The 17510-nt window shown below is 39.6% G+C and overlaps 2 protein-coding genes across 2 annotated transcripts in view; both read left to right on the forward strand.

Annotated features, from left to right (window-relative positions):
- The first annotated feature begins 35 nt into the window (after positions 1-35).
- laynb (layilin b) lies at positions 36-6086 on the forward strand. The gene is made up of 7 exons (XM_068584073.1): positions 36-218; positions 1642-1948; positions 2113-2267; positions 2704-2748; positions 3223-3300; positions 3484-3601; positions 3993-6086. The coding sequence occupies exons 1-7, from the start codon at positions 146-148 to the stop codon at positions 4306-4308; spliced, it is 1092 nt and encodes a 363-aa protein (XP_068440174.1). The 5' UTR covers positions 36-145; the 3' UTR covers positions 4309-6086.
- Positions 6087-6662: 576 nt separating this feature from the next.
- sik2b (salt-inducible kinase 2b) overlaps positions 6663-17510 on the forward strand; it is a 46078-nt gene continuing 35230 nt past the window's right edge. The window contains exons 1-3 of the mRNA XM_068584226.1: positions 6663-7226; positions 10699-10815; positions 16798-16861. Of these exons, the coding sequence (XP_068440327.1) occupies positions 7089-7226; positions 10699-10815; positions 16798-16861 (319 nt within the window). The 5' untranslated portion in view covers positions 6663-7088. The remainder of the gene's footprint in view (positions 7227-10698; positions 10816-16797; positions 16862-17510) is intronic.

Genomic DNA, 17510 nt, shown 5'->3' on the forward strand with positions numbered 1-17510 from the left:
CGCCTCCACGAGACGACCCACTTCGGACTGGACTGCCTCTGTCCTGAGTTTATCACAGCGTTTATCACAGCGTTTGCAAAGCTCTGAAGTCTAAAACTCGTTTATAGGCTGCTTGTGTGCACCACAACCGAGTGAACATGTAGAAATGGATTTTATGAAGCTGTTTGGCACCGTTATCGCCGTTTTTTTACACCCTGGATCCGCGTCTAAAGTAAATGGTAAGAATTTACTTCGGATGAACGAAAACTTGCGAGCTTTTTAAATTCCGACGGGACGCTTGTAATATAGTGTTTTTGTATTAGGTAAGCTAAGACGTCAACTTGTTTGTTTGTTTCGATATATATTTTAGATGATCGAGGTCACGAGCTTGAAACCCGAACGCCCGGAATATAAAGAAGCCTGACGCAGACAGTATGCACGTTTCTGTAATTGCAAACAGGCTGCAGGCACAGAGCAGCAAGTGATGTGGCGCAGTGAACTTCAACAGGGTGTTTGCGATTCAGCCCACTGATTTGAAGTTAAGGGGTCGCAGTTTTTCTTTAATGCTATAATGCAATATATAATGATAATAACTGTATGTATATAGCACCTTTAAAAGTTTACAAAGTGTTGTACAGGGAAGCAAAGGTTAGTCATACATAACATTAATACCGGTAAACAAAAGGCCATACCGTAAAGGCACTGAATACAACAAAACCAAACAACTAACAAGAGTAAATGGAATAGAAAACAAATAAATCAAATAAAATGATACAAAAAAATAACTGCATAAAAGGACATAAAAGGATGACATCGCTTAAAAGAAATTCTATGAAAATTATAGTGATTTAAAAGAAGTTATTAATTCTGCATATTTAGACAAGCTATAATACTACTAGCCTTACTAACTAAACACAATCTTCAGCATTACACAGTAGACACCATGATTGTTTGACTGGCTCTATTTGTATATTGTCTGTAAGGTAAAAAAAAAAAAAAAAAGAAAAAGAAAGAAATGATGGAAGTGTTTAACAGTTGAAATGCCTGTGGTTTTTGTCATTGTCTTTGTTTATTCTTTAATACTTTTTTCGGAAAAAGGAAACTTGATTCTCTCACATCGTGAGCTTACGTCCTACCTCTATATGATTTTGTGTTGATGAGTTACAAACAATTAAAAAAAAGAAGTATTGAGACCACTGGTTTAATTTATTGCCTGTCTGCCTTTAAATTGGCATATTCTTTGGGCGAAAAAACTGTAAATGATGCAAGTACAGGTGTCTTAGGCCATCAAGATGCATTGTGGGAGCTCAGCAAACTGCTGCATTTCAGACGTATTCAGACTTGCATATCTATAAATCTGTTACAATGTACCACATCTTCAAAACTATTTTGAATGGAACTATATAGAAAAAACTAACACATATTTTCTAAAGCCTTGAAAATATATGTTTTACTCTAGAATGTATGTATCATATGGTTTACAATTGCAGGAACATGTGGGAATGATTTGGCAAAGAAACTCTGGTTCCTAATTTGTCTGTGATACTACAGGTTGTTTATAGTCTTTCTGCCATGTGGGTGCCACAGGAATGCTTTAGAAAAAGAAAAAGAAATCTTCACGTATCATCTTGTTATCTTCCTGTTGCTGACTGTGGTGTCCAGGCCAAAGAATCTGTCGGCGTGGGACAGAGCGCCCATGCTACAAGGTGTCCTACATCCAGGACAGCAGGCGGAGGCTGACCTTTGAGGATGCACGGCAGGCCTGCAGGTCGGATGGAGGCGATTTGCTCAGCATTGAAACAGAAAGCGAGCAGCGGCTGATGGAGAGGTTCATACAACAGCTGCAGGCTGGAGATGGAGACTTCTGGATCGGGCTCCGCCGCAGCCCACATCTCTACAGGGCAGGGGCCACGAAGCAAGGTTGCCCTTCGCAGTACTATTGGCTGGATGGAAGCAAGGCCAAGTTCAGGTCTCTCTTATTTTAGAAAAGACTATTGGATTAAAATGTGCGTGTGTGGGAGTTACAGAATGTCTGCAGTCTTACCAAGAATGTGAGGATCAGAAATCCAGATATGTAAATTGTCCAATTTAAATGCAATACGAGTCTAAACTTGTGTCTCTTAATTGCTGTAGGAACTGGCATTGGGATGAACCATCGTGTGGTGTTGAAATGTGTGTGGTTCTGTACCACCAGCCCTCTGCACCACCCGACGAAGGTCATTTCCTGTTCCAGTGGAATGATGACAACTGTAACTCAAAGAATAACTTTGTCTGCCAATATCGAGAAGGTAAGCTAATAGATCACAGACACTGTGCTTTTGTACCTGGCTGGCAGTGCTGGGAATTATAAAGAGTTGGCACTTCTGGTTTTACTGTATTTGGTTCTTAAATCCACAAAAATCTGAATGTTGTCTTCCAAATCAATTAAAATAGGGCCATTGCTATCAACCGCATGCACTAAACAAGTAATGTACATTTTAATGTTAGTTGCCTAGATTACTGTAATACAGCGGTCTCTGGAAACCCCCCAGCAGATATATTCTATTTCCAATTATAATAATTCTTTCTGTTGTTTGTCTTTTCTTTCTATTTCGGATGCAAAGCGGATCTTGAATGCTTGCCTGTTAATCGCTTCTCTTTTTCCCAGCAGATTGAAGTAGCATTGATTACATCATTTTACATGGATTGAATGGCTGAATTAACTTACTTTTCTGTGTTTTGTAGAAAAACAACCAGTGTTTACTGAGAAAGGGAACAAAGCACATGCAGGTACAGCATGTACTTGACTACCTCGCACATACTGTCCTTTCATTATGTTTCTATGGAGCATAGATAACAAGCGACTGTAGATGTGTTTATACTTAGGAAAAGTCTAACTATACATCTAGAGAATGTTTTGAATTAAAGGGGACATATCATTCCCATTACCAGGTTCATACATACAGGTTTCTACTAGAACGTGTTTACATGCTTTAATGTTAAAAAAACAAAAAAACTCACAGTCTATCTTAATATACTTGTATTCACAATAAAACCCCTTTCTCAAAAAAGCCAAATCTGCTCTGAATCAAACAATTATGAAATTCTTAAAACATTATGCTTTTAATATTTCATAAAATGTCACATATTTGTTCATAATTTCTTTTAGTTAGTTAGAAATCTGCGGTGGTTTGATGCCATGTGTCAAAGTTGTTCTTTTTCATACTCAACTGATTATGTTAATTCATTTTCTGATTGCTCTAGTTCCATCTCAAAGGCCAAATGTGTTCTCAACTACAGAAAGTGATGAGAGGGTAAAAATAAGACTTCCTGAGTCATCAGGTAAGCAAAGAAAAGAAAACTTAGAGGTAAAGCCCATTGTGCTTTCAGGGGAACTTCTATAAAGGAATGATTTAAAGTAATGACAGAATCGGGATGTGCCCTAACTATTTAATGATTAAGGTCTTTGTTGCCTCAAGTCATATTAAGGGAAGATATATGCCAGTAACATTCTGTCCTTTGCAGTATCTCTCTCAGACAACAACCTCTATGTTTCCTACATCCTTTATGCAACTATTCCGGCTCTGCTGCTGCTGCTGTTTGCAGTTGCTGGCTTTTTCTGCTACAAACAGCATGCTAAGAGGTAAAAGAATGACACGTTTTTGCATGCAAATATATAATAATGATAATCTCTTTTTTGCAGAATGTTATTTTTGCTTTTCTAGAAGAGTTAATTTATCTGTGGAATATACATGTATTTAATATTTATGTATTAATACAGCACATCGATGCAACTCTTCTCCAAAAATGAATTAAGTTTTGACCAATGTGGGACATTTCATGTGCACACACACACTTCCTATTTGACTTATATGCTTCTTGTATCTTTGGTCTTAGAAAGAATTTTGGCTCACAACATGTAGAAGAAATGTGTTTTCTTACTTTATGTTGCCTTTAGAGAGATAATTTCACTGATGAGCAGCATGTTTTGATGATTGCATTGAGCTCTTTAACGTTATGTCTTTCATATTCAGGAGGAAAACAGAAACAGAAAGCCACCCCAGCAAATCTAAACCGTGGACGTCAAAAACAGCTTCAACTAATGCTGTACAAGGGCCTTACGCCTTTAGTGACATTGCCAAACTGCCTCACACTGCTCTGGACAGCAGCATGTCGGCAAACATTATGACAAAGCACTCCTTTGCCCCTTCCCAGGACTCGCAGTGTGATGATTATGAGAATGTGTCATCCGTGGACAGGGAAACCGGCTTTGTGACCAATGACATATATGAAACCTGCAGAGCTCAGAACCGGCACACTGGTTGGGTGGAAAATGAGATCTACGGATAACACTGTTGATACCAAACTGATCTCTGTCAGTGTCCTTCAGCTTCTTACCAGCTATCGAATATGACACGGCTACACAAAGAAACACAATGTTCTCTATCCCTTTCTTCCTGCAAAGCCTACTGGTTACGTGTGTTGTATAGGATTACTAAACACATGGCTGTGTCATTTGGGACTTAGACCTATTTTCCAATAACTTATCACCCTGTGTATATCTTCATTGTGAAATCCTGAGCATCCAGCATCCAAAGCGGCAAGTCACATACATGCTTAAAGCAGGGTTTCCTAAAGTGCTGTCACCTGTTAGATAGAATTGAGGCCCCAAACTTCCCATAACATCACCATTAGAGAGTTCTCAAATTATTGATGAAATGGTGAATCTGTGCACAGCATATTTTGGATTAGTTCAATAAATAGCAAGACACACAGCCATGCTAGCAGCACTGTGAGGTTGTGTTAAGGAACACTAGTGTTTTTAGCTGAATGCTCATTTCATGCTAACATGCTCACAAAAACCAAAAACATGATGATCCTGAGAAGGTTATGCATACCATGTTCAGGAGGGGGTTAACATTAGTTTTTGCAGATACTTGGTTTTTAAGTATTAAATGATGTTTAAGCTCGGGAAAGCAGCATAGTAAGGGGATCCAATCAAATGCCAAGCTTATGTTGGCGCCATAACATTGATATGTATTATCCTGAACAAGCTCTCTGATCAATTATGTAACTTTACTGCAGCAAAAAGGCTTTGTTTCAAAGAGGCATTAATTAATTCAAATCAGCATTACTGAGTCCGCTCAGGTAAGCGTTGCAACAGTGCTGCTGTATATCAGCATAGTGGATTTAACTTTTAACCCTGAAAGAGCAAGTTTTGAGCACTCACACAAGGTTACTTCTTGTAAACAATCCCAAATTAAACAGCCATTTTCCAATCACGTCACTTGTTATTATTAGACGGACAAAGGACAAAAAGATCCACTTGTCTCTCTACAGCGGTGGAGTTGTCCTATTCAGGGACTATACTCACCCTTTCTCTAAATCTGAAGAGTGCTGTCAGCCAAAAATAAGGCTTCCTGTTTGGACTCTGATGTCAGAGAACAGGACTGTACATGCGGAAACACTGATGACAGAACTCTGCTGACCCCAGTAAACCTTTAAAGCTGTGGCCTTTCTCCGACTCCACCTGACTGTGTGGGAAACTCAACCCTTCCACTCATCTGACATTACCTTCACTTTTTTTTTAGGAGTGACCAGTTTTGAATATGTCATGAGTTTTCGCTTGTAAAAGCACAGGCATACCTTGTAAATCTGTAGAATATTCATGGCTATACATTTCTTTACACAAATTCCTGCATTATTTCTGAGTGGGCTGCTGGGTCTGTGTCTTGGAAAGATGTAGCAAGCCCAGTAAGGAGAGGCTGAGCCTGTTCTTGGAGAATGTTAGACAGGAAATGCCAAAAGCACATCTGGAACTCCTACATTCAGGAAGTCTATGCGTGACAACCAAGGCCTTCGAAGCACTGCTCTCCCTGCCCGCTTAGTAATCCACTGCTAAACTGTCACTGCATAAGCTAAAGAGAACAACTACTTTGTGTGAATGTGTAGAATCTCAAAACATGGCATGATCTTTGGCTGTCAAGATGTTGTAGTTGCATTCCGGATTTAAAAATAATATGAGTATATTCAAATGTGGTTGTAATCAAAAAGTATTTCGGGGAATTTCTGTCTGACGTTCGATGTGTTTGAATGAAAAATGCATGTGATTAAAAGTACAAAACCTACTTGTAGCCTTGCTTCAATTGTGTATGTTTACCAATAGATGGCGCTGTTAAGTAGCTGACCAAAGTGAGTGTCTTTGTTGCAGATAATGTCTAGTTTCGCATGAGGTTCTGCTATGTCACATTATATAATGTAATATGTGATAATACTATATATTATCAATTGTAATGGCAGTTGCACATTTTTTCTGGATTGTAGCACTGAAAGTACATATGCTGTGAAATTATTATTTCTTGTAAACGTTCAATACTTACTTTTTTATTTTTAAAACGTCTCTTTCATTCTTGCAGAGCTCATTGCTGTGTGCAAGTCATGGGCAGTTTTAGGCTGATTTTGAATTAATTTAAAACATTTCTCCCACGTTTTCACTCGCAGCCGACCAAGAAAGCCTGTCGAACACCTGCAGCAGGGAACTTCAAAGTTACCTCTGCGTGCAGTCGAGCAGGACGGACGAGCAAACAGATTTTCAGAATAGCAATTTCACCGGTTGACGTAAGAGGTGGGTCTGGTTGTCTTGGCAACCAATTGGCACTGAAGTGTGGAGCGGCCTCGTAGCCCCGCCCCCTGTACAAATACCCCTATGGCTTTGACGTCAATACACGTCAACCGGAGAACATGATGCCTCTTTGCGAGTCAACTCGTGTGCTCTGTGGCTGATAGAGGTACCTCGAGCTGAAATATTATAGCTCCATTGTGCTGGAGAACGTGGTGTGACAGCCCCAGCAAATGGCCTGCTTCGTATCGCCGCACTGACGGGGGAGAGTGTCGCCACATTGGCGTTCAAAGCTGGCAGGGCGACACAAGAAATCAACTTTGTCTATTTTTAATGGACACGCTTCGAGCGGCGGCGGCAGTCGCAGTGGCGGCGGTGGGCGGTTTGTTGTCCTTTCGTCTTTATCTGTAGCTGCTTCGAGCGAGAGCCCCGCGTGAGCCCCCCGTGTGGAGTCCCCTGCTCGTCTGGCTCACCCCTCCACTTTTCCACAACCGGTCCCATCAAGAACAGCATGGTCATGGCTGACAGTGGACAAAAACCGCTGATCCGGGGTCCTGTCCGAGTGGGCTTCTACGACATTGAGCGCACTTTAGGAAAGGGCAATTTCGCTGTCGTGAAGCTTGCTCGACACCGAATAACCAAGACCGAGGTGAGTGTGTCGGCGAACTGGTTAGCCTGAAAGCTAACTTAGGCTACTGTTCGGCTGAGTTACATAACTTTATTGCACTAGTTGACACTCCACATATCCACAGCGGATACCGAAATGCTGTCCACATCGTGCAGTAATAGAAACTTGGATCAGGCAACTGTTAACTGCCGGGGCCACTTGCGAGCAACAGCTGGTGTGTTTGAATGCCTGCAGGTACAGGAGCAATGTCTCGCTGCACGTTCACCCCCTTAGGACAACACCACTGCCAGTAAGAGGACTGGCCACCAGTGCTGCTGCTGGGAAACACACACCGTAAATAGGCACGCTGTCTTCCCTGCGCCAGACCAGCATCATACACCTGCACTCCTTTTGGTAATGACCCAGACAGTGCGACAGTGTACCGACTCAGAAGTCTGGCTGCTGTTACCGTCGCTGTATCTGGGGCACGCATTCAGCATGGGTCGGCGGTCCCATTATGTAATCCGAATAATGATTTGATTTAGTGGGTTCTTGTGCCAGCAGTGCAAGAGCTTTGTGAGGGGCAGAGACGTGCCAGCCAGAGCTCTGTAATTGGAAAGCAACGTGTTCTACACGCATGCATGCAGACAGCAATTCACTGACACTGCTCTAGGGGTCTTCACTTAGTTTGGAGAAGGTTTGATATTGCAAACACTGAACACTCTCAGGCGATGCAGCATGAGCACAGAAGGAACAGGGCTTGGATTTGTCTGATAGTTTTATGTCAGCTCTCTACAGAGAAGCCTTTCTTGACCAGTGTCACTGTGTGCCATGCCTTTTTATTGTCATGATAGGGACAAAGGGAACAGACGTGTCCAGTCTGTGTGAAGAAGACAGAGGGAGTGATAGAAAACACATTTTCACACTTTGATCTTTGACCCCACAGAGCCTCAAACTGTTTGTCGTTTAATGTGATCAATCATGCTGTACAGGAAATCAAAGATTTACATCATCCAGTCCCCTGGTTTAATCAATATTTAATGAATAACAAGGCAGGAAAATGCCTCTTAAAACTGGTTTCGTGGTAATCTGGTCATTAGAGCCTGTGAAGTGGCACAGCCGTCTCGCCAGGTAATCTGCAACCGTGTGACACTAAGAGCTATGTGAATGCTGGTCTTCATTTCAGCCAAACATGACACCATGTGATTTCACTAAGTGGTTGCACCTCTCCCTCTGTTGTTGTGGTATTTGGGTAGGATGAAAACATGCACATTGATGCTGGTTTTTAAGCCACTGGTTTGGTAGAGGTCACTCGGTGCTGGTCGCTACAGGGAGCCACTGCAGTGGCTTGGCTCAGCCAGGCCCATAGCTGGAGCCAAGCTGTTTGTTTAAGTGGCCAAGGTCAGCTAGAAAGGCAGGCTATCAACTTTATGTGGTGCCATCTGCCTTGTAAATTGGCCAGGGCGAAAGAGATGTTAACCTAGAACGTGTGTGTGTGTGTGTGTGTGTGTGTGTGTGTGTGTGTGTGTGTGTGTGTGTGTGTGTGTGTGTGTGTGTGTGTAAATAAATGCAGAGTTTAATGACACATGAAACGGCAGATCTGATGTGTCTTTGTGTATATTCCTAGATAGGTGTATCTGTGTGCATAACCTACTTTTTTCTGCTCATGGCTCCTGCGTGTTATACTGACCCATTCATCCCATTATGTACATACTGCAGCTTGAGGGTTCACATAGTGCTGGCTCGTTCCCGCGGGGTCCTGCTTGTCATCTCAGTGGGTCAGATTTTAATCCATCTCTGTTCACAGTATTGTCCTGTCCAGCCTTTCTGTTTCATTACTTATTGTATGAGATAAATTCTCCCGTAACGCATTGTCCTCAAATGACCTTGTGTCAGCAGATTAAACAAGAAGTCGTATGTTGTGTGTTCGTCTGTGTGCTTATAAGCATTGTTGACAATGTAATCAGTTCATTGGCACAGATCTTTTCATGATAAGTACCCTGTAATCTAGTAGGCTAGTAGTTTAAATTGCTATGCCCAAGAGCTTTTGACTTGTTGCTGGATTGCCATTCAAATATTTAGATTTCTTCACAGGATAGGATGCTAAATTGCATACCTGTTTGTAATGTGGGTAGGGATATGATAATGGCGTGTTTAATGTATTGAAACACCCATTAATGTGCGTCTAAAAGTGCTAACACTACAAATATGCTAAATAGGATTAACCTGAGTACCAGTGGGAGGTGTCCGACTTCACTTTAAGATTAAAACTAAACATGGCTTTTTTCAGACTTTTTGTTCCACTTCATTTTGACACCGGAGGAATACCAACTGCCAAAATACAGGACTGTCAAGGGAAAACCAATGGATGTGGCTCAACTTTTGCTGCCACACAGTGTAATGTTAGCTGACATCAACGCACTGTAGCCAGTCAAATATAGGCCACTACACATTGTAACATGAGAATGGTAATTCTGATATTTTTCTGATGTAAAGATGGATGCTAAAACCATTGTCGCTAGTTTCCAGAGGAAAATTCTGTGTCACAGACAGTATTTCATTATACTGTATGTTTTGACAACCTATAAACCTTCAAACTTATGCATCAATTAGTCAAACCTGCATTACTGGATCCTGCTTTTTTATCTCACCCAGGGCTGTAGCTAACAATTATTTTTATTATTGATTTTACAACTTTTCAAAATCCAAAGTTGACATGTTCAAAAAGGTTGTGTTGTCGGACCAAATGGTCCGGAAGTTAAAGACACTCAGTGTATCATAGAAGATGAAGAAAAACATAAAATATTTACCTTTTTGAAAAGATGGAACTAGATACATTTTTGCTTTTAAAAAAAAAATTAAAAATAGTTGTGGTTTCTTTTGATTAACTAATCTATTAAGTGACTGTTTTTTCAGCTCAAGTCTCACCAGTGCCTGAAACAACAAAGGTCCTTAAAGATCTTTTAATATAGTCCTGCTTTTAGTCAGAAGGCTTTCGGTAAGAGTTTTCTAAGTTAATCTAACAGTGGTGTGATCGCTGAGAGGCAAACTGGGGTGTCCTGTTGTTTACTCCTCCAGCTTGGCTCACAGACGCTTGGAAACACTTTCAGATCACACTGAGGAAATGTTGTTTATGAGACAGTCTGAAGGAAAGATGTTAATATTGCCTTGCTACCCACCGGACATCGTTAATCAAAGCCAAGAGTGTTAAAGTTTTAATTGTTTGACATTTACACATGTACGTGTCATTGTGGGTGTGTGTGTATATGCAACAAGGCCTGCATCTGCTGTACCTTTCTGTGATATTTCATCCTGGCTCAAATTTCAAGAGTGTTTATGATGAAGGTCTTCAGCACGTGCTGTATTTAATTATCGTGTAGCACAAAAGCAGTTCTCTGAAAAGAACAGACTGTCTCTCTTTGCTTCTTGGAGAATATATAATTGCTAAAATCTAACAATGATTCTATTGTATGCTATTGAAAAACTGACTGATTGGCGTTCTATTGTTCTGCAGGTGGCCATTAAGATCATCGACAAGACCCAACTGGATGCTGTCAATCTGGAAAAGATCTACCGAGAGGTTCAGATCATGAAGATGCTGGATCACCCCCACATCATCAAGCTGTACCAGGTGAGTCTCTGGCTTCAGTACCTGTTTTCTTTTGACTGGTTAGTATGCAAGATGTGGACAAAACTAATCGTTTTAGTAGGACTGCCTTAGTCTCTGAGCTTTCACTGATTTAGACTGCTGTACATCATGGTTTTATCTTGGCTCTTCTGGGTTATATCTTTTGTAACTTGTTATTCTCCATGTTGTGCTGCTGTGCAAAGATACATGATTTAATGTGATTTAGATTTTGTTCTTACTTTTTGTCTGTCAATCAAGAGATTTTTGAGATTTCTTTCTGTCGTGTGTGCTTCAAATCAACTTTTCCTTTGACCCATCTCACGACAACCCCTTGTAGTCTGTCACTGTCAATGTAGCAGTGATTGTGAAGAATACAACCATACTTTATATTTACACCATATAAAATACAACACACACAAACTTGACACTAATAAAAAAACACTTTTTCACAATTATATTTTAGGCTTTAGTGTTAGACCAGTTATAATTTTGCACTTTTCCTTAACCTGTGTGCAAATGTCACGGGGTCAAGGAAAGATGGGAAGGAGAATTCATGAGGAGTTAGGAAAAGACAACCGCGATGTTTAGAGAATACGACTCCACTTTCACTAAGCGACGTAGTTGTGACGCAATGGCGGGCAATGTTAGTGACGTCAGTTTGTCAGCAGCGGTGAAACTACAACGTTGTAGTCCATCTCCACCACAATAAGCATCTTAATACTTCATCTGTGTTGTCACAGTGTTGCGTCATGCAGACGATTTAAACAAACCAGTTCATGATTGCAGCATTCATGAGGATTATAAAAGTGAAACCAAGGGATTTTTTTCACAGACTACAAAGCTACTAACCTGTTTCTGTTCAAACCTGCTGAATTAAATACATTATCACCTACGATGTGTGTCATACTATGTGTGTCTCATATCCATTTATGTTGTTATTCTTTATATGCAGATTATGATCTGATCATAAAAATATGCAGACAACAGTTTATGAAACCCAACACAACTTGATGGAGCTTTACTGTAATGTAACAAAATAGTTGATCAAAAAGATGATAATCATAAACATGAGTCAGGCTGAAGAGCTCGTCCAGTTTAACTTTCATTAAAGCTTCTGTAACTAAAGTAAAATAAAATAATGAGGGCTGAGGCTACAGTTCAACACCAGAGAAAGAATATCAAATACAGCAGTTTTATCACTTTACAGCCGTGTTCAGCAACATAACATTGATAGTTTTCCGGCCGGTTTAACAGATTATTGAAAGTATTTACAAGTTACGCTACTTATTATTTACATGATCTGCGTTTGTCATCATGATCGTTTGTTCTCGTGAACGGCCGAATGAAACGTCACTTTTTTTTGTGGGTCGGCATTATCTCCTTTCCTTTCGTTAAGGCAGTTCCAGTGGTTCCTATGCTAAAGAAGCTAAGTTAGGAGGCATGAAGCTCCTTTACTTTGCGTATTGAGAATTCGACTGGCACTTATCATGGCGGCCACTTGGGTACTTCCAGGTCATTTCCCTCAGTTAGGAAGGTTCCTAACCAAAAAGGACTATTCAACCGCAGCCTTAGTGAGCAGTGAGCACATCGTCAGTTTTTACATTTGACAAAAAACTGTTCTGAGCCTATCTTGGGTTTGACGAGATTGTTTAAGAAATTATATTAGTTTGCAGGAATTAATTGAAAAGTAGTACAAAGAAGATTTTGACTTGACAGGATTGTGCTACATTTGATTTTATGTCAGTCAGTCTTTGTGAATCCAGCCCATGGTCAAAGAAGGCCCTGTGTAGTAATATGTAACTACATTGTAGTGTGGGCTCAATGTAACATCTGTTGAGGATTAGCCCTGCCTCTCTGGCTAATCTGAGAGTAAACCAGTTTCCTGCAGCAGAATTCACCACCACTCCTTCTTGATCTTGTACTTCTTTAGCAGTCAAGGTGTTGCAAGGCCAATCCAAGTCATTTTCTAATGCATTAGCAAACATTTGCTTCCTAGCACAACCTGTGACACCTGGGTAGTTTAAGATATGAGAGCATAGTTAATAACTGACTGACATTTAGTGCTGTGTTCATTTGTATGTGTTCTGCACTGTGTTAAGGTGCTGCTAGTATGATTTAAAACTAATATTTGTGTTTATTTGCCGAAAAAAAATTATCAAAAATGACCCCAACTCGAAAATTATCAGCAATTGTCTTGAAGACATCTTCTATATGTTTTCTAATGATGTTATAATTTCTAATGAGTATTGAATTTAAGGGCTCTGTTTTTATGGCTATACATCAACCACCACAAGCATGAACACAGTCCTTCAGTCTTTTTTCTGCACAGAGTGCATTACAATCCGATAGGAGTTTGATACAGACGAATCGGTGCAAATCAAACTTAAAACGTAAAATGTAGTATGTAGTGTGTTACAAATGTATAGTATGTAGATTTTGTAAATGTGAAAAATGCCCAGATGTATACGAGATTAGCAAGAATGTCTGTATATAAAACCACAGAAGCTCACAAACATAATTTCACATTTAAATAAATAAGTATATTTAAAAATGTATTTATTTTAAGTTGCCATAACATTTTACTGGGACATAATAAATTGAGTGGAAAAGGTTTTTCTTTAAACATTAGCTTGGACGGCTGACGTTGTGATCTATACAGTGATGCAGAGAAGACATATTTACTTTACAAACAGTCTGCTGGTAATAGTTTTGATCTTTTCCTAAAATACATAACACACCATGATTTCTTTCTAAACTGCAAAGATGTCTATCATGGTAATTTCTGGAAATGTATTTTTGAGATATAATTTTATGCAGAAGAAATGTGTTTTCATTTCTTAAAGCCAAGACAAAAAAACAATCTGGCTGTGTGGGGGACCTTAAACTTGGGCTATGTAAATAAAGTAAATTGTCAGTAGTAATGATGTGGGCTAAAAGCCTTGTCAAGCTACCATGACACCTTTTTTTTATGGTAGTGTGTACGTCCAGTTGTGCAAGGGCATGTTCACATGCATTTGTATGTGATTAAAAATAAACTTTTATCACTGTGTCTGCCACAAAATATCCTAACTGACAATAATGCAACAATTCAGTTGTGTTACATAAGCCTTTGGGGTCCTGTTAGTTTGTTTAAGGAAAGTAAATGAGTGTTGTGTAATGATAAATTACAGAACTTTGTGGCACGGATCGAGCTTTCTGCTGTCTTATTTTGGTGTGTATCATTATTTCTAACAGCCCATTCATCCAATCAGCTCAAGTCAATTAGTAATTTCCTTTCTTGTTTCATAAACTGGTTTTGGCCCCAAAAACCTTCACTAATGAAGCTACACATAGACAACCCAACGGTGGACCCCACTGGAGTTTGTCAAGTGTTGTGTGAAATCTTTGCTCACAGTCTGCGGTAATTTGCTTCACATCTTTTCCACTTTTGCCTTTTACCATCCTGTGACTCTCGAGGGTGGTCAGTATTTTACTCTCATTCTAGTTTTGCTAAAAAGACAGCTGAGACATAAAATATAAATATAAAAAACTCAAAATCACAATTAGAAATTGTTTTAATAATTACAAAACCACTCCCTGGCTAACAATACTTTTTCAATGCAAAATGAGTGCCCAATTTAAATATCAATCATGTTACAGGAAATGCTTTAACAAATTAATGTTGGATGAATCATGACCCTAACTTGATATCCTCCACACTACAATTGAAACGTAAACCAGTCTTGCCTGTATACAGCATGTGTTTTACCACTGGGACTACAGCTGCTCTTCTCGATAACCTAACATTCAGACGAAAAGGCTTTACTTGGGTTACTTTAGATTTGGTCTTCAAATCTTTTCATCGGCAATGTCAGACCGCACGAAGACCTGAATACAAAGTGCAGCTTGCATTTCTTGGTCTCTGGAATTCAGACCGTGTATTCACTTCTTTTATGATGATTTATCATATGACAAAGATTTGGCTTCAGTTATTTCCCTCACAGCAGTTTCTCACAACTACTATGGCAGAAATGCTTCATCTTAAGCCAGACTATACTTACAATATAATACTGTATGCAATGTATTATATCTGCTGTGTTGAAGTTGTGTAGTGATTATCAATGGTGCAGGAAAGGGCTGTTAAGCAGATGCAGACATGAAATGGATGTATTATAGTGTAGCTGGTGACACAGGGCTATAGTAAGGTCTGAAACACAGTATTGGCATCCTTTGAACTCATTGAACTCCTACTTACTTCATACAAGCACTCAAGGCATCATATTTGCTTGATACCTGACTTTGCAAGTAGGGTGGGGATCAAACGTTGTTGGTACCAACAGAGTATTTACAACTGTCATGTATTAAAATATGATTTGCAAATCTGTTAAAAATATTTTTGTTGTCGTGCTGATGGGAAAGTTCTGGATTAAAATGATGCTTCTCGACATTGACAAAGTGTTTGGCATTTGTAATGTAGAACATCAACCTGCAAAAAGGACTGCACAAAACTGAGAATGCCACATCATATTTATGTTATTTTAGTTTTTAGTTAATTATTGTGTGCTGTCTGTGCTACACAAATTAATAAAGTATAAGTGAAGAAACTCTGAAGTTGACATTAGTAAAAAAAACTATAAAACAACACCCAGCACTACTTTAAAGCTGGAGGGCTGGATTTTATAAATGTCAGTTAGATTTCTTGACAAACAAGTTTACACCACACCAATTAAGTCTATGGTCGCCAGGGGAAGCTCTCTGTATTTCGCATTTTATCGGCGTTATGATGTCTGTGGTGACTTTCTCACGCTCGCGCACGTATGCCTGTAGGTGAGTTCGCAGCATCTCCCCTGACTCCCTGGAGCATGCTCTTCAAGTCCTCTCATGCAAATCTTTATGTTTTTGCATCAATGATAGCCAGGATCCGTTTGTCCCTCCACACGTCTCGGCTAATAGATCCACGACAGACAACATATGAAGTTAGTAAGCATGTAGCTGATTATAAGATCAGCAAACAATCAAAAGATATCATGAATGGAAAATAGATTTGTCTCGGGGTGGATATTTTGTCAGGGTAACTAATAAAATGAATAATGGCTGCATTCCACTTAGGTTTGTCAGTGACTCGGCCCGGTTATTGTACATGCTGGATTACTGACACACAACTGAATGAAACAGAGCCATCGTTAATACTATCAGTTACACCTGTGCTTTACCTGCTGTGACGAGTCAAAATAGCCGCTGTGATGTGAAAAAGGTTTATTTCCCAGATTAGATCCTGTGTTGGCTCACAATGCTACTTGATTGATGATCTAAATCTGGGTATAGGTACTCTGTAAAGTTCAATCAGTTGTATTCCAGCTTCACAATACAGAGAGGACACAATGTGCTTATTACACAACAAAGAGAAAAAGGAAGAAAAAAAACTGGCTTTAATTTCCTAAATCCATGAATTGGTCAATGTAACAGATGGAAAGTTGATCATAAACAATGAGCGTGGGATTTCTACTGTGAATGTCTGGCTCACTGTGTCTGATTCATCCTCCACTCTCCAACTGATTCTCCCTCCACATTTAATTCTATTCATCTCCCGAGTGTTTCTTCTAAATCGGTTCTCCTCCTCCTCCTACACAACCCGGCACCGTGTGAGGGCTGAAAGGTTTTAAGTACCATTCAGATGTACTCGGCAACACCAACTGTCCACCTCCATTCTCTTACATGGCTCTTACATGGATACCATTTTTAGACCCTGGACCATTCATGCATTTTGTTTTGCTCATGACTGTTGATGCCAGACACTGCAGGAGGACCTCAGAAAAAGCTATGTGAACAATAGTGTAATATTTGGGTCATTTGTATCTGTTGTTTTTTTGTTTCCTTTTTCCTTTTCTTCTATTTCTCCCTTGTTGCAGGATACTGTAAAATTAAATCATCTGGTGATATTGCTTATGCAAAGTAGTCTACTGTGTGTATTCACTCTGCCACTCTTTGGTCCTCTCCTTTTCTTAGGTGATGGAGACCAAGAACATGCTTTACCTGGTTACGGAGTATGCTAAGAATGGGGAAATCTTCGGTGAGTGATCTTTTCAAGTTGACAAGCAATCTGACCTTGGTGTTTTTAAAACATAGTCCAATCCAATTAATACATATATATATTCTTTGTTAGTTGCAAACACATTCTGCACTCTTGCGCCAAACAAGGAAGCATCAAAGTTTTAATGAGTTCGCATTGTTCTTACACTTATGCCGGCCTCAATCTCAAAGGTCCCATGATTTTGAAGGAATGATTCTAATGTGGCCCTTGTCATATGCTGCTGGTGATTGCTGTGTGTAATGTGCTGACACCCACTGCTTGTGTAAAATGACAACACTGAGGCGGTGAGTGAACCTCAAAAAGAAAAAAAGATTGATTTATTACCTTATGGGATTGCAGAATCTCTTGCTGCTGACAGGTTTATTATTCAGATTATGCAACATTACTTTCCACATGTCGGTCAACAAGGTCATTCCTTCATTTTCATTAACACTTGCAAAGCTTTTGGATTACATTCTGAATACTGTCTGTTAAACTTTTGTTTTGACTTTTGACTTTTTCTTTTAACTTAAACAGTTTAAGAGCAGATAAAGAGCAATAAGAAGGACCCATAAGTGTAGCCACCATTTCACAATTTGACACATTTGACACTTTCTTGAACAGGTTCAGCTATTAGTTTACTTTACTT

The sequence above is a fragment of the Clinocottus analis genome, unplaced genomic scaffold, assembly GCF_023055335.1.
Source record: "Clinocottus analis isolate CAN_PGR_092001 unplaced genomic scaffold, fCliAna1.0.p SCAF_2, whole genome shotgun sequence".
In the NCBI taxonomy this organism is placed as follows: Eukaryota; Metazoa; Chordata; class Actinopteri; order Perciformes; family Cottidae; genus Clinocottus; species Clinocottus analis.